Genomic DNA, 15,955 nt, shown 5'->3' with positions numbered 1-15,955 from the left:
ACGATCACCACCCTCGTGTTATTTTTACTTCAAAAATAAGTAGAAAGCAGATACTATTTAATTTAAACTACCCTAATAAATAACAAATGAGATGAAGGTAATGACCTACCTATATTGTATTTTTTCCGTAGGTACCTGTGTTATCCATCAGCACGTTTCGATTTACCAAAAAAAAAAACAAAAAAAGGGCGATTTTTCCGGAGTTATTTCATATCGCGGTTTGTCCGAAACGGCGGAATTCCTTCGTTTCTAGTTTCTATGGAAGTCGTAATATAGGTAGTTGTTCTTGTGTGGACGCCACAAGCACAAAGTTGTGTATATCCCGAAAATGAGTGTATAGCTATTCGTATATCATGAAAGACGAGAGGTTGTTTTTAGTAAAGACGTAGGGTTACGTTTTATTTTATTACCTACTACCACCACAGCCATTGAATAAAAACGACATTCAATGGTGATCCTACGAATGAAGTAAGTATGCTAAACGCCTTGTATGGAACGTTTCATTTTGAAGAATGATTGAACTTTTTAGGTGCTGTTAAATTTACAATTGTAAGAACCATATAGTTCATAAGAACGATATTTTAAGCTGGTATCATTGAATAAAAACCATATTATTCAATGCTGGTATATTCTAGTCTAAAACGGTTGCCTCGCCCACTTCAGTTTGGTTGCGGAGCGAGAGGGGAACTTACCGCTTCTGACGTAATCGAGCCTGTTTAATTGTAGATTTGTAGTTTCTGTATGCTGGTACCACGGCCATCGTGCACAGTATTGTATGAGTCTCTCACCCTAATTTGCCGCGTTTTTTTATTGTGTTAATCTTCTTTCAAGATATTGGTTATTAAACTGGTAGCGTGCCGTGTACGGTGTATGTGCGTGCCTGCGAATTTTGTGCTTCGATTATTACGACCGCCCAATACTTGAACAGTACTTTTGCTGTTTCATTTAGGTACGTGCACGACTCAAGCATATATAGGTAAATAGTAATAATCTACAACTGTCTACACATTTTATACTGATATGTATTGTGGGCTGCGTGATGTGCTTTTCTTTCACATAGTGTCTAGAGTCCCGTTAAACGGTTATTAATTGCGCCCCCGTCAAACATTTGTATATGTATATGTTTGTATATGTGATTCAGTCGTGGTTTGTTTAGTGGTAACGATACCCGGTACTCGCCCGCAGAGCTCGTGTTCGTTTCTTGGTTTGGGAAATTGTTTTTTTTTTCGCAAAAATGCGTATACCAACCTTTTTCGGAGTTGAACGTTAGGGTTATTTGCACGATACACTTACACACGGTATGCTCATTATTTTTCTCAAACGCGTTTTCTACTGCGCATTACGTCACCTGCGAACGTGTGGCGCCAAAATTCAAATGTTTACGCACGGAAAAATCCAGTACAGATGTCACGCGTGACAGTTTGCACCTTTTCAGTTGTATTTACGAGTTTTATAGCGTTAATTTGTTGATAGCTAAGCATTAATTTGTTGATAGCTAAGTAATCATTAGTGAAAATTCCAAAATGCCAGGTTGTGTGTGGAAATAAAATAGGTACTTTCGATTTCCGAAAATTGAAGACTTTTCTCTAAAATGGATTGTTGCAAGTCGTCGTAAGGACAAAATTACCTTGAAAAATGGTGTTGCATTATTATTAAGTGGCGTGTTTAAGTCTTTTCATTGCTGTTTAATCCTATATCCTGTATTTGTTATGAACATTTTGAAGCCAGCCGTTTTGAAGCACCGCAAGGGAACGACTCCTTAATTAGACCTACTTTTAAAAACAGCGGATGTCGATGTTTGAAACCTGATGCTTTACCTACTTTAAAACTACCGCGTAATAATGAAAATCAAAATAAAAGGGACACGGAGGAGCGATTAGATCTTTTGATAATGCATTAATTATATAATTTTTACTGAAACAGCCGCATTTCATGTTTAGGGCCAATGTTTTTGGTTAGAGTTTATTTCATACGATCACGAAATCCCAGAAATAACTTACGCGAGGATCTCTACACAAATCAGTATGATTTGTCAACTAACCTTGTGATTTGTCGATCTAAGCATCGTAATTTTGCTCTTATATTCTGTGGTTTTGTTCGCACGTGACGTCACGCTAGATGCGCAAGAGCATACCGTTGTAAGTGTATCGTGGTTATTTGTAGGTTTAAGCGTTGAGTGAAGGATCTAGGTAGAGTGGTAATGCCTATATGAAAAGCGGTCATCCTTTCCGATCTTTTACTAAGGTAGTCCCTTCTCTATTGCACATCGCGTCTCTGCCCCTCCGAGTCCACGTTTTGCAACACCGACAGCTAACGCCACCGACAATTTCGACGGCGCTTTCCTTCTTTACAATTTACAAGTATTCAGTATTTTCGCCCAGCCGCCCTCTCCAACGAAATCAGTCTTTAGCGTAACTCCAATTGCAACTATCGAAAACCGTTGTAACACACGTAAACAAAATGAGTCATTCTATTTTCATGCAATTGTATACCTGCAAAATATCAGTCCCTTATCATAATTATTGGATCAGATACCTAATTAAGAGCAGTTCTAAAAGCAGCAGGTACGTACGGACGAAATTCAAAAAAGTATACCTACCTAATCACAAAGAAAAGTATCTCATATCATTTATGTTTATGTATTTTGCGATTGTGCGAGTAAAGTAGGTATTATTTAGAAATTTAAAGAAACTTATCCCATCACTATGTTTATTGCTGATGTAGCAATTTGCATAAATGCAAATATGATTTGCAACACTCATCCTACAATTTTAGCACACTACCGACTTATTTTAAACCGATAACGCTAGGTATAGGTACTCTCTCGCAATTAACGTGACAATTTGAAAAAAAGACGGTACCTACTGAATTTTATAATGATAAGTACCTGTGACTATGTATATTATCATTTACTTTATGTGTTTCTCTTTATCATAACCGGGAAAGTCAAAGACAACTTGTTTAATTGGCGAATCTGCTGGTAACTTTATCTAGCTATTCTGCTATCATGATTAAAGGCTTGCTTTTGATGCGGCCGCTTGTTTTATATAGAATATACCTAGATATAACATGTGCATTATAATACTTTTAAATAATATGTTTCGGTCACCGTAAACATACTGTTTCGATCATCGATCACAAATTAATTTTACAAGGGCCACATGCAGCCTCTGATACGGACCTACCGTAACCGTATATTTCGCCTGTTGCCCTCGCAAATTTAATAATGCGATAATGTAATTGTAAGGTTAATATTGTGGTAGCGAAAATATGAAAATAAAATAATGCAATCCGGATCTGGATCGCCGACTTGGTTGTTGCCGTCGGGATCTGAGATCACTCTTGGCCGCCTATATCTCAAACCCCACGTTTACTATACTTTTAACATAAGCATTGCCTCTCTACCTAGATCCTTCACTCAACGTTTAAGATTAAAAATAGTTATTTGTTTCATTAGTACAAAAAAAATGTCAACGCATTTTTTGTACGAATAAAACATAAAATTTTTTCTCCAACTCCCTTTACTTCAAATTATATTCGAATTTAGATTCAGTCACAGTTTCACTACTATAGTATAAGAACTTCTGCTTTCTTGTCCTCACGTGTCATGCCACTCTAGTTTTTAGGTTAACTTATAACCTAGTCGTTCTTACTTCTTACTTCTCACCTCTTGCGACTTTGTAGGGAGCAAATCTTGAGGTAGCATGTTCTGCCGTTTCTATAATCTCTGGTGGAGTGCAATCTAGGTCGCTATCAGTTTCAGTCATTTCTATTGTATACACAATTAATCGTGTTATATTTTGTATTGAAATAAAAAACTTACCATACAGTTTTTTAATTAAAATTAATTGCAATTAACTTTTTCAAATTTTGAATTCAAAATGACAGATAATAGTGCAATGGGTCTGAAGTAGATGGCGTTACGCGCGACGCCGGGTTGTATACGTATTAAAATTACGTTCATCGAATATGTAAATTACGTTACACATGGTTTAAATAAAAATAGCGAGCGTAAATCATTTTCAATACATGTACATACGTATAGGTAACAGCATTATTTGCATTGAATATGCAAAAATATTTGATTTGTATGTATAGAAAATCTTACAACCTGCAATGTAAAACGATGTCAATGTGACATATCTCCGTGATTGTAATTTTTTAATTGGCCAACTTTCAAGGTCAATTTCTTTTTGGTATACATATACCATTGGAAATGAAGAGTTGCGTCGATCCACAGCGGTAAAGGATTTAGGTGTTCACTTCAGTTCTGACTTTTCATTCTGTGAACATATAAACCAAATACACTCGTCAGAAATCCTTAGGCTACATTATAAGAAATTGCAAATCATTCACTGATATATCTGCATTAACTATCTTATATATTTCATTTGTACGATCAAAAATGGAGTACTGTGCATTAATTTGGCAACCGTACCAAGCCTACCTAAAAGCTAAACTGGAATCTGTGCAAAGAAGATTTTTGAAATTTCTTTCTTACAAAGGTGATGGTATTTATCCAGAGGGAGGTCATCCTCAACATTTACTGCTGTCTAGATTCAACTTAAATTCACTAGAAGAAAGAAGAACTAAGTCTAACGTCACATTCCTGTATAATCTCTTTCATAACAAGATAGACTGTGGCGAGATACTAAAATTAATAAATCTATATGTACCATTTTAGGCTTCACGGTCGTCTACTAAATTTTATTGCTCTAAACCGAACACAAACATATTGGCTGCTTCTCCTATTCATTTTATGTGTGCAAATTTCAATAAAATATCAAATATGTGCGACATCCACTTCTCACCTCTAGATAGTATTTTATTAACTCTTAGGCACGAATAAAGTACTTGATTTGTAATTTCTTAATTTATATACTTAAAATTTTCTTTTTAATCATTTTTCTATAAATTCTACTTACTATAATCTTTTTTTTCTTTTTCTTATATACCTATAATGCGCCTTACGTTTAGCTTTAATAGTAATTGACCTGTAATTGGATGTATTTATATCTGTCGGTCAATAAACATTATTATTATTATTATTATTATTATTATTATTTGGTACTAGGACAAAAAGTATCCACTTTTTGTACAGTTGCCATGGTGAAAGCGATTAATCCGCAAAACGTCCATTTTACGTACCGAACACTGTCACAAAATAGTGTCTTATTCAGGTGGTTGGAGAAAAAAACATTTTTTTAAACAAAAGCAAACATACAAAAATCCTATGACGAGGATCAGCGTTGGACGAAGGTTTAACGGGACACGGCGTTTAATGTATGCCTTTATGGTATTATTTGGTAGGAATTACGAGTTCCTCGTTTTAGCGTCGAATTTTAAACGAGACTGTTATGCTTTCTCCCAATCGTCCGATCGCTCGCCGGTCGCAGGCTTCATGTGCATGGATTTTAAAAGAGAACGGGTGGACCGATTGTGCGATTAAATTTTGCAGATGGATTGTTTGTAGTTCGGAATTCGTGAATTGACAATGTAGGCCAAAAAATAACGAAGACCCTTTTGACATCTCTGTTAGTTATGAACCGAATTGCATGAAATTTTGTATGTAGACACCTCGAATAAAAGTAAAAAGAATACTGAACCAAAAAATGTGTTTTGACTTTTTTTATTGGTTAAAATTATATAAAATTTTGTGTGTAGGCACCTCGAATAAAAGTAAAAGTATAATGCCATTGGATGCATGAATCTATCACTAATGCAAGTATACTCAGGACACGAAGTCGCGAAATATCAAGTTTAGTTCTCAAAAGGACTGATTTTTTTGTTAAAATTTAGGCAAATGGACACAAAAATCATAGAAACTAAGATTTTTGACGGAACTTTTAAATCTGTCTTCTAGTTAAAAAATAGAGTGTAGTAAACTAAAAAAGGGTGATTCTTACCAGTTAATTCCTGGATAGCTGTAAACAATGTTCACTTTGTTTTATACTCGGTTTTATACCTATCTATCTAATAAATTAAAGGAATTTAGAGTGGTGTCACGTCTGAATCTCACTAACAATGAGATAAAAAGAAAAAACTTCAAATTTCTTTATTGTGATGTTACACGAAAAGTTTCTCAATTTTCCAGGAACTAAATTTCTGAAAAATCCTATTTTTAGTGGAGTACCTATCTATAAGTAGATATTCGAAAACCAAATGCATTTCAGATTACCTGCTGGAAAAATGGGCGGTGGTAAACGCTGCAGCGTAGCGAGCTGTAAAAGTCAAGATGAGAAAAACGGAGATTTATCTTTTTTTTCGTTTCCCAAAGACTCACAAAGACAATCAGAATGGATCAACAAATGTAACAGGACAGACATTTTCAATCCACAATTTGCACGTATTTGCAGTTTACATTTCCTACCAATCCATTTCGAAAGAAATTTAAAAGCCGAGCTCCTTAATCTTCCGTGCAGAAAAAAATTAAAGCCAGACGGTAAGCTATAGTGTGCCGAATTGTTCAAAATTATCTTATAACTTTATTTTATAGCGATACCGACGCAGCTGTTGAAAACCAATGACAGTCCATTGGAAATTACTTCTAGGGAAGAAAAGGTACCAGCAAAACGAAGAAAATTAGGAAAATTATGAGTTAGAGTAGATAAATGTAAATGTTTGTTTATTATATTTAATTTAAAATAAGTAGGTATAAATCTTTCCATTCCATAAGAAAACCATACCTACTGATTTTATTGGTATCTAAGCGTATAACAATGTCCTACCTTCCAAAACATTCTCTAAACTTTTCCACTGTAGCCTCCCCATTAGTGTTATTCATTATAAATACCGCAGGTCACTTTGAGCGACTATCGATTATAAGTAGCGTCTTGGTAGGTTAGACTGGCGCGTTGTGCGCAACATTCGGGAGGTGGGCCTCCAGGGCACCGGTGTGAAAATATTGTTCTGTTGCTTGAACTCCAGAGGAACCCCGCAACCGATTCATAAAACGGTGGATTGCTTTTTCTTTAAGAATGGGTACCGCCATCATCGCGGCAACGCGATATAGAACCAGAGTTGCCTGGGACTGGGACTCTGTCTTCGCCACCATCGTCGTCTATGTGTAGCGAACATTCCAGAAATTTCGATAGACATCGAGGCGCCATGAAAGATTATTAATCGGTGATAAATAATGATGGCGGATGTGGCGTAATCATTCCGAGAGATATGACGTATTTGTTTGAGAACATTCTAGAAGAACTCGAAAGTTTTCGGAAGCGTTCGGATATTTCGAGAAAGAGGGGGCGTTTGCTATATAAGCAGATCGACTGTTAACGGGACCTAAATTTGTTTGACAGGATGGCTCTGCATGTAATTTTTTCCCAAATGTTACCAACTGCAAGTATAACGCGAGTCAAAATAACAGTGCTGGATTGGAGGACCTCTAAGATCATCATACCTGTTTAGCACCTAAACGTGTTCGATTTGTTTCAATTGCGAGTTTTAGATAATACTCGTATCAATCTTTGAGAGCGAAAAGTCATCAGGGACTAGATCCACGTCTCGTGGTTTAACGCTTGGATGAAAAATAACTGGATGGCTAGCAAAGTCGTGTGCGTTTTGTGAAACGAAATTTGACACACGTCAATGTTCCGAGATTTAATTTTAAGTGTTTATGTAAATTTGTGTGCGTTAGTTGTGCTACTTTTACATAATTAATTAAAAATGAGACGGTGACGTTGTTTCGTAAAAAAATGTGATGCAGTTTATAACCTTCAAAACAAGGAGGTTGTAATGTTCCTAGGGGTCTATCAAGCCGACACTGAAAACGTTGACTTACCCTATACTTACCGTTGGCAACTCTGGCAAGAACTACTAGCAGAGCCACCTACTTTTCAAGTCGAAACGATGGACGTTCCGCGGCACTGTTGAGTTTGGATGGCAGTCGGCTCGATATGGGTGGCACGAATGAACTCCTACGTTGTGTAATCGGTTCTTTATGTGTTGGGACGTGAGACATAATCGGTAAGGGAATTAAATAAAAGACAGAACTTTTGTGCATAAGAAATGACAAGAACAAATAAATATATTACGCACACACAAGACCATGCCAGGGAAACCTTCTACGGGACTAAAACCCCGGCATAGGCCACACAAATACATGAAATAAATCACCTACAGCAATAAAGGCAAGAGAAAATACACATAAATAAAACATCTCAAATTATATGATAAAAATCAGATAATCAAATCATAGGCAATTAAACAAGTTCATAAAAACAAAATACATAAGACATCATAGATGCAGTGGAAAACATGATAAATCAATTCAAAAACACATCAAAATACCTGTACGATCAATTGAGATAACACAACTCGTAAAATAATAAATTGCATGTACATAGGAAACATCAAAATGGTGTGGCTCGACTCCAACCTTCATTAACATAATTTAATTTAACACGAAAAGTACATGTGAGAATGCAAATAGCAAGTGTTCATGTGAAAATCGATTATCGCTCAAGCAGAACATATTTTAAATAGAGGAAATGTTAATGAGAGGGCCCCCACTCGTATTGCTAAGATGTTAAGAACTACAATCCGCACGAGACGAGTAGGCAACAGATACAGCGAAAGATCGAACTGCATTAGGTACCTACTTACTCCACGGAGACAGAATGACCCACTCGCACACACAAACATCGAAACATCAAATAAAAGAGCCCCGTATAGCTAACGCACAAGAACTGCAGCGCCACGAATCAGAAAGTAACAGATACAGCGAACAATCAAACGTATTAAGTACTTACTTAACGGAATAGTTACGCATCGATCGGACAGAGCAACATCGCACTGGTAATCAACTCTCGTGAATAGCAGAAATAAATACTTAATTAAACAAAATAATGACATAATCATCTGTACAGTATAACACACACGATTCATCTAACGGTACTCAAAACCAAGGCATGGAGTACGCCATGATTCAGATTATCGTAGTTTATGCAAAATCAGCAAAATGTAAATAGTATCAAATTGTGGCAAGAAATTCAATGATTAAATCGCTAGTATGTACAAGGAAGGAATAAAATGGTTACTACCTGTAAATACACCTTCAAAACAACAACACCAAAATAATCAAGAAATAAAAAAAAAAAACGGGAAAGCGTATGCCTTCCGTCGACCTCGTCGCCATCTTCTTCATTCTCCCCTAGCTTCGTTACCAAAATCCCCTAGTATTCGGCATCTGCGCAAAACGGTCGTTGGTTATATACAGAGCATATTATATTTTTGTTTCAGATGTAAACGTGTGTTGCCTAACCATCAGGGTGGATTATCACACGTTAAAACAGAAACGTTTTTCGCGTAAGTAAAAGGCTAATTCGGTTCCTTCAATTTTCCCAAATACATCAAATGAAAATAGTTTCTCCGACCAAGAACAAGTTGAAGAAATTACATTAGATGAAAATGTAAACAGATGTAAACACTTTCGCTGGTCATCAAAATATGAATCTTAATCGTTGTGTAACACCCTCACCGTCATGTTATACACGTTATCCTGGAGATTGCGTAGACGCTGCAATAAACATGTATATTTTTTAAATAAAAGCTTATTCCACGATCTATTGGTATCATTATCCAAAAATTACATCTACTTCAAATTTATTTATTATATAAATTAATTCATCAGGTATAAAGTTAAACAGTTATCGTATTAATATTTTGTGTGGATATACTTGCCCTTGCAAATTTCAAATTTAGCGCCTCAGATTTAGTTCCATGTTTAGTCATACCCAGTGATGGTGCTGCAGATGTTGGCTTCAAGTTTTATATTAGCTATTACCCGACGCTATCAGTTCAGGTTTTAATGGTTGAAGATTTAACGTCGATTTTAGTGCTCTTTTTGGTAAGGTTTTCCACCCAACCCCTATATACTCGGTACTTAAAAACAAAATACGTACTAAATATTTGTCATGTCATAATTTGAAAGCTGACGCCAAAAATTTCTTGTAAGGATTTGTGTGCAATTTTGAAACAATGTGCAAAAATCAAAAGGCAACTCTAAATGCTGGCAATGAAGGTGCTTCTCGAACGAGGGGCGATTTGCCCGAGCAATGCCAGGAAACGAAAATAAGTGAAACTCCCGCGACAAATTCTATTGTTAACGCGAAATCAAACATCTCTAACGAACGCCGATTCAAGTCTAAAAGTATTTCCCAGAATCAAATTGAAGAAACTGTCGCGAAAAATCCAAAACGTTTAAAGGGTGGTATGGCAAAAATGTACTTGTTGTAAACCAGAACGAGTTACGTTTTTTCTCTACTAGGATATGCCGAAGATCGTACTGTCCAGCAAGCTGAGGTAGTTAAGTACTTTTCAGGCGGACCACCTGTTTATAGCTTTGCGGATGAGATATGGCGGAAAGGTCTGGAGAAAAAGCAGGAAAAATATCGAGAAAATCTCAGGACGTTGCAAATTGAAAATAAGAAGTTTATGAAAAGGCAAGGTAGGTAATACGTTCTAGAGCACTGTCTTTTTCTTTGACTTCATTTAAAAGCCTCTTGATGACAACAAGGTAGAATCAAGATTAGATCCAGATCGAATTGTTTCGTAAGGTTATGTTGGTTCATCTTTTTCTATATTTTTTGGTATAATTCTCCACATGGCGTTCTATAGTTTGTATCGTAGTGCAAACAGCGTTTTGTTTCAAGTTGCCGCGGGTCACAATGAACTTATGGCATTGGTGGGCCCCGATTGGTTCCAAGAACTTTCCCCAAACCAACTAAAAGCGGCAGATAACTTAAAAAATTGTATTCTCAAAGATAAAAGGTACAAATGCATTACCTACACCAAGGATAATATTGGAGAGCTTGGCCTGGTACTTCGACCAAATCAACGGCATATAAAGAAAGCATTAAATAACTGCTGCGAATGTCCAGTGGAATTTTTATTAATTTTGTACCAACTAATGAACCAGAAACGTAAGTTGGCTTCCGATTAGTCCAACTTACTCTGTGATAAATTTCAGGTACCGAATACTCTATCAACGATCGTCTGCTTTTGTCTGCGGTTGCGCATTTAACAATGAGAGAGACGCTTAAGGAGTTACACATTCGCATACCGTCGCCTCCACGCTCGCCAAGAAAACCAAACCCAGTGCTCGAGCAACCACCAAAACCTCGCTATAAATCTCCATATTTGGCAACCTTCGATTTTGTTCCATGTCCTAGAAAGTACACAGGAGTGTACAAAAATAAACACGTACAACACCCGGAGAGCCCATATTTTGCTTATATCACCGAATTGGTACCTTTTTAATCTCAAAATGTTTTAAGTAGGTAACATGCATAATTTTAGAAGCAAGAGAGAGCATTTGAAAATGACGAGAAAAGGAAGACGTATATCCAGAGAAAACGTATGTTACGATTGCGCGATGTGCGATTTCATATTGTGTTGCAGAATCCGGCATAACAGTGGACCAACAAAAGGAAATAGTGGCGGAATTAAAGTCCGCCCAGAAGATATACGAATCGTTGGTAGATTTCGAACCCGTCCCGTACCTACTAAAACCATCTATTTACATTCCTTGCGATCATGTAGCGAAGCTTCCGGAAGAGTTGGCGATGGGACACGAAGAAACCGAGCTAGAGCAAAAGGATTTGTCAATTCCAATCGCGTTCGAAGACCCCCCATGTGATGAATTATGTGGGGTGGAGGAGCAACAGATAGAACCTGAAAAGATTACGAGTGAGGTTTTGATCGTTCCAGACGAATCAATTGAGCAGCCGAAGAGCGTGCCGGAAGGTGAAATGTTGGTGGTTGCAAGGGTACCCTCACTTGGTTGCACTTGCAAAGAAGACGTGGAAGAAAGCATTAAGACTAACCTATGCCAGTGCGCACAGTGCACTGCCCGCAGGCAGGAATTGTCTACTGGAACTTGTAAGTGTATGGCGGTGTATGAAACGAAATTGCAAATTTATGAAAAATTGAAGCAAAGGTTTGATGCCCAACAAGGTTTGATATCGATGCCAAAGCCATATGTGGTAGGCGGTATTACTTACACCTACGATGGGCAGCCAGTGTATATGTTGTCAGGGGTTGCTCCAGAGCTAGAATGCTGTTGTGCAGCAATTCAACGAGATCAACTTCTGGAAGAGCAAAGACGCGCAAATATGCCTACCATTCCTTTAGGAAAGCAAAAATATGTCATATCCGGAGTACAATCAACAGACAAAGGGAACGTCTTTGTAGTATCAAGCGCTGTTCCCACAGAAGATTGCACATGCATGAAGCTTTTCAAAGCATACCAAGAACGACACGTTCAATGTTTGGAAGTCTACCAAAAGTACTTAGAGAAGATGCGGATAGACGTTCACGAGTATATGTTGGAAATGACAAATGATCCCAGGTTTCAAGAAGAAATTACAAATGATCCCAGGGCTCAAGAAGAACTTACAAATGATCCCAGGTTTCAAGAAGCTGAACTACCCGCGGTAATGCTAGCCACTTGTCCAGTCGAATTATGTAATTGATTTTAGATAGAGGAACAAGTTGAGGATTCCAAACCTGAAGACCAAACGACGATGCAAATGTGCTCGACTGTAAGATCAACCATTGTAAATGGGGGCGAAGATGTTCAACTCGCAATCGAAAGTGGTGCTGCAAACGTGCCTAAATGCGAGTGCGGAGGTGAAGATCCGTGCAGTAATTCAATCATTTACCTGACGGGGGATGCTATACAAGCTACATGCATCTGCACTAAGCCGCCACCGGTTTGCGACGAGGCCTGTGGAAAAATTGAGGACGAACCAGAAAGCGATTCCGAAATGTCAGATTTATATAGGTTTATCATTTTAAACAAAATGCCGTCGAATTACGACGATCAGATGAACATCCTAAAGGTGACAGCCCAACTAAACATCATTAGCTCAAAGTTAATTTTAGACAGCACTTCGTATAATGGCGGACGATGGGTTTCCCCTAGCAAAATTGCCCGACAGTTGGAGTTTGCCGATCTTCAGGTTGTGGATGGACATGCGGTGTCGCAGATATTGGACACAAGAGGACCGTTTAACTTTTTATGAGGAAAGTATGCGCCATTGGAACCACTTGATTTACTGCGATAGAAGCATTACGGCAGGAGCTAGATTGGACATGTCTACACAAAAAGCAAGGCAGTACACTTGGGCGCACGCTTATAGTGTCCGGAAAATTGTACGTTGCGATGCCGTAAGTTTTTGGTATGCTTATTTTTGCAATGATTTGTAGGCCGCTACCAAGGAGAATATTTACTATCGTCAAGTGAAACAGGTGGCAATCAACGAAGCTCGGGAGTTTTTTCCTTCTACTTTTTCGTACGAGTTGCCCACCCCTAATTTTCGAGATTGTTTTTTTGCTTATGCTCCTGCTAAAGAAGACGATTGCACTTATTTTAGGCCTTGGTTTTCTCATGAATTTAAAAAGAAATAATCAAAATGTTTGGTTAATAATTAATTAATAATTACTGTGTATCTGATTCGTTTTCACGTTACTATTGGATCTAAGACGTCCAACGATGGTCACAACGTTCACCAATCTGGATTTGGTCATAAGGTTTACTACTTTAGGTGACCTTTAGGTGAATAGCGTTCGATACGATCTCGCATGAGGTATTGCTGGCTATACTACATTATATTGGGGCTTCGCAATCTGGGATTTCACTAATTAATAGTTATCTGAATAATCGTCAGCAATCAGTATTTTGCAATGGTCAGGCATCAAAGTACTTAAATATCAAAAGAGGGGTCCCTCAGGGATCCATATTAGGGCCTTTACTGTATTTAATTTACACACATGCTATCCCTTCTGTTCTAAAAGATTGCCAATATCACCTATATGCTGACGATACTCAGATATATTTTTCGTTTTTTCCAAGAGACATAGTGAAGGCGTGTGAAACTGTAAATAGTGACCTACAAAACATTTTTGAAACATCTACAAACCATTGCCTCAACATAAACATGAGAAAATCAGTTGTTATGTTATTTGCAAATTCTAGTGATTTGGAGATTTTGTCTGCTCAAACGAATATATATGTAGGTGGTCATAAACTAGTAATTCAAAGATCTGCTAAGAATCTCGGTGTAATCATAGATAGTGAACTGCGATTCACTCAGCAAATATCAAAAAACATCCAACGGGGTTATGCTGCTTTAAAAGCTATTTATATTAATCGCGATATTTTAAATATAAAGACTAAAGTGGTACTGTGCGAATCTTTGGTCCTGTCGAGCTTAGATTATTGTGATGTTGTGTATGGTCCGTCATTAAAAAGCATAGAAATAAAAAAATTCAAATCTTGCAAAATGCTTGTTTAAGATTAATTTTTGGAATCAGGAAATACAGTCACATTTCGCATACGTTGGAAACGGTGAAATGGTTAAGCATGAATGATCGCAGGATATTCCATGCTGCTTGTTTGTATCACAAAATTATAAAAGATGCTTGTCCAGCATACTTATATAAAAAAATAACTTTCAGGACAGATGTACATCATCTGAATTTACGTTACAGAGGAATATTAACTTCTCCGTCGCACAAACATGAATTTTTCAAGAGATCCTTTAGTTACCAAATTGCACATCTGTATAACAAGATACCATCTGATTTTAAAACATTAAGCCAAGTTAATTTTAAAAAAAAGGCTGAGAATGCATTTCTTATATAAAAATTAATTTTTATACACTTAATTGCTCCCTTCAGTTGAATCTTTGCTTGTTTTCGTGTCCCATTAATTCCAATAATATACCTACCTATATATGTATATAAATAATTATGTACCTTAGTGTTCACTGGAGATATTCTTTCTTTAATTTTTTACATGTTTATGTTTTATCTGTGGCCATATCAATATTAATTTCTATATGTTATATCGGGTTAGGTGGAAGAGCAGCACATGGCATACATGTCATTGCTGAACCTCGCCCATTCCTAGTGAATAAAGGCATTTATTATTATTATTATTATTATTATTATTAATATATCTCCCACCGCCACCGGTGTAAATCCGAACATCCAATTCTTCGTTTCCTTTTTGTCATAACGTCCACTTTGGTCACAATCTCCAGGAATTCGCATGAAACATTACGACCCGAGGTAGTGGGGGACATGACTATCAGATTGAATGGCGAAGAAACAAAAACACGAAATAATCATTACAATACCTCCACAAATGAAAAAGTTCCAAGATTTTAAATTTGCGCTTGGAAAAAGAATTTAGTTTCAGCATGTGACGTCACTTGACTTATCGACGTCACTACGGGAGGGGAAAACCTAGTTCTAGTACATCATTGGTGGATGAGTAGGATGGTGTCTGATGAATCATCGCTTTCAGACCACAGGCACATTTTTTTCGAATTAAATCTGGCATCTCGCTGCAGGTCATCTAGGTTTAGGAATTCCCTATCCACTGACTGGGGACGGCTGTGTGACGAAACTGTCAGAGCGGTTCGACGAGCCACCTTTGCTCTGTCGGAAAGCAGAGCAGGTGAAAGAGGGCGTCGCATTAGTAAACGACGCCTATGAAGACAGCTGTAAACTGCGGACTTTTCAAGAAACGAACACCTTGGTGGAACTCAGACTTTGGATAGGATCGCAAGGAGGATCGCGTTTATCAACACCACGTTCGATTCTATTAGTGAAGCTGCTGCTGAAGGATGGCATTGATATGGTTCGATCGTAAGATGGATCCGGGCCATGTGCGGAAGCAGAGTCATTATATCGTCAATCGGGACAACGGAGATGAGCTCCTCGGTCATTAGAGAGGATGTCCACAGGGTGGAGTGTTGTCTCTACTGTTGTGGTGCCTGGTGCTAGACGGGTTCCTCCGCACTCTGAAGGAAGATGGATCGTATACATAAGGATATGCGGAGGATCTCGCGATCGTCATAACTCGAAAGTTTCCGAACACCGTAAAAGAGGTCATGCAGAGGTGATGCAGTAGCCATGGCCGTTAACCCGGAAAAGACCGAGG

At 37.6% G+C, this 15,955-nt stretch overlaps 1 protein-coding gene and 1 long non-coding RNA gene across 2 annotated transcripts; both read left to right on the top strand.

The window, feature by feature from the left end:
• The first annotated feature begins 329 nt into the window (after positions 1-329).
• LOC116177516 lies at positions 330-6,198 on the top strand. The gene is made up of 3 exons (XR_004146687.1): positions 330-468; positions 530-949; positions 6,174-6,198. It is a non-coding gene; the product is annotated as an uncharacterized LOC116177516 (long non-coding RNA).
• Positions 6,199-9,886: 3,688 nt separating this feature from the next.
• Positions 9,887-14,179, top strand: LOC116175365. The gene is made up of 9 exons (XM_031493439.1): positions 9,887-10,213; positions 10,271-10,450; positions 10,656-10,925; positions 10,973-11,250; positions 11,302-11,359; positions 11,404-12,437; positions 12,483-12,845; positions 12,889-13,158; positions 13,213-14,179. The coding sequence occupies exons 1-9, from the start codon at positions 9,982-9,984 to the stop codon at positions 13,411-13,413; spliced, it is 2,886 nt and encodes a 961-aa protein (XP_031349299.1). The 5' UTR covers positions 9,887-9,981; the 3' UTR covers positions 13,414-14,179.
• The last annotated feature ends 1,776 nt before the right edge of the window (positions 14,180-15,955 follow it).

This window comes from Photinus pyralis, unplaced genomic scaffold (assembly GCF_008802855.1).
Source record: "Photinus pyralis isolate 1611_PpyrPB1 unplaced genomic scaffold, Ppyr1.3 Ppyr1.4_LG7, whole genome shotgun sequence".
Classification (NCBI taxonomy): Eukaryota; Metazoa; Arthropoda; class Insecta; order Coleoptera; family Lampyridae; genus Photinus; species Photinus pyralis.
The sequence above is the reverse complement of the archived record's forward strand: the minus strand, read 5'-3'. Positions and strand labels throughout refer to the sequence as shown.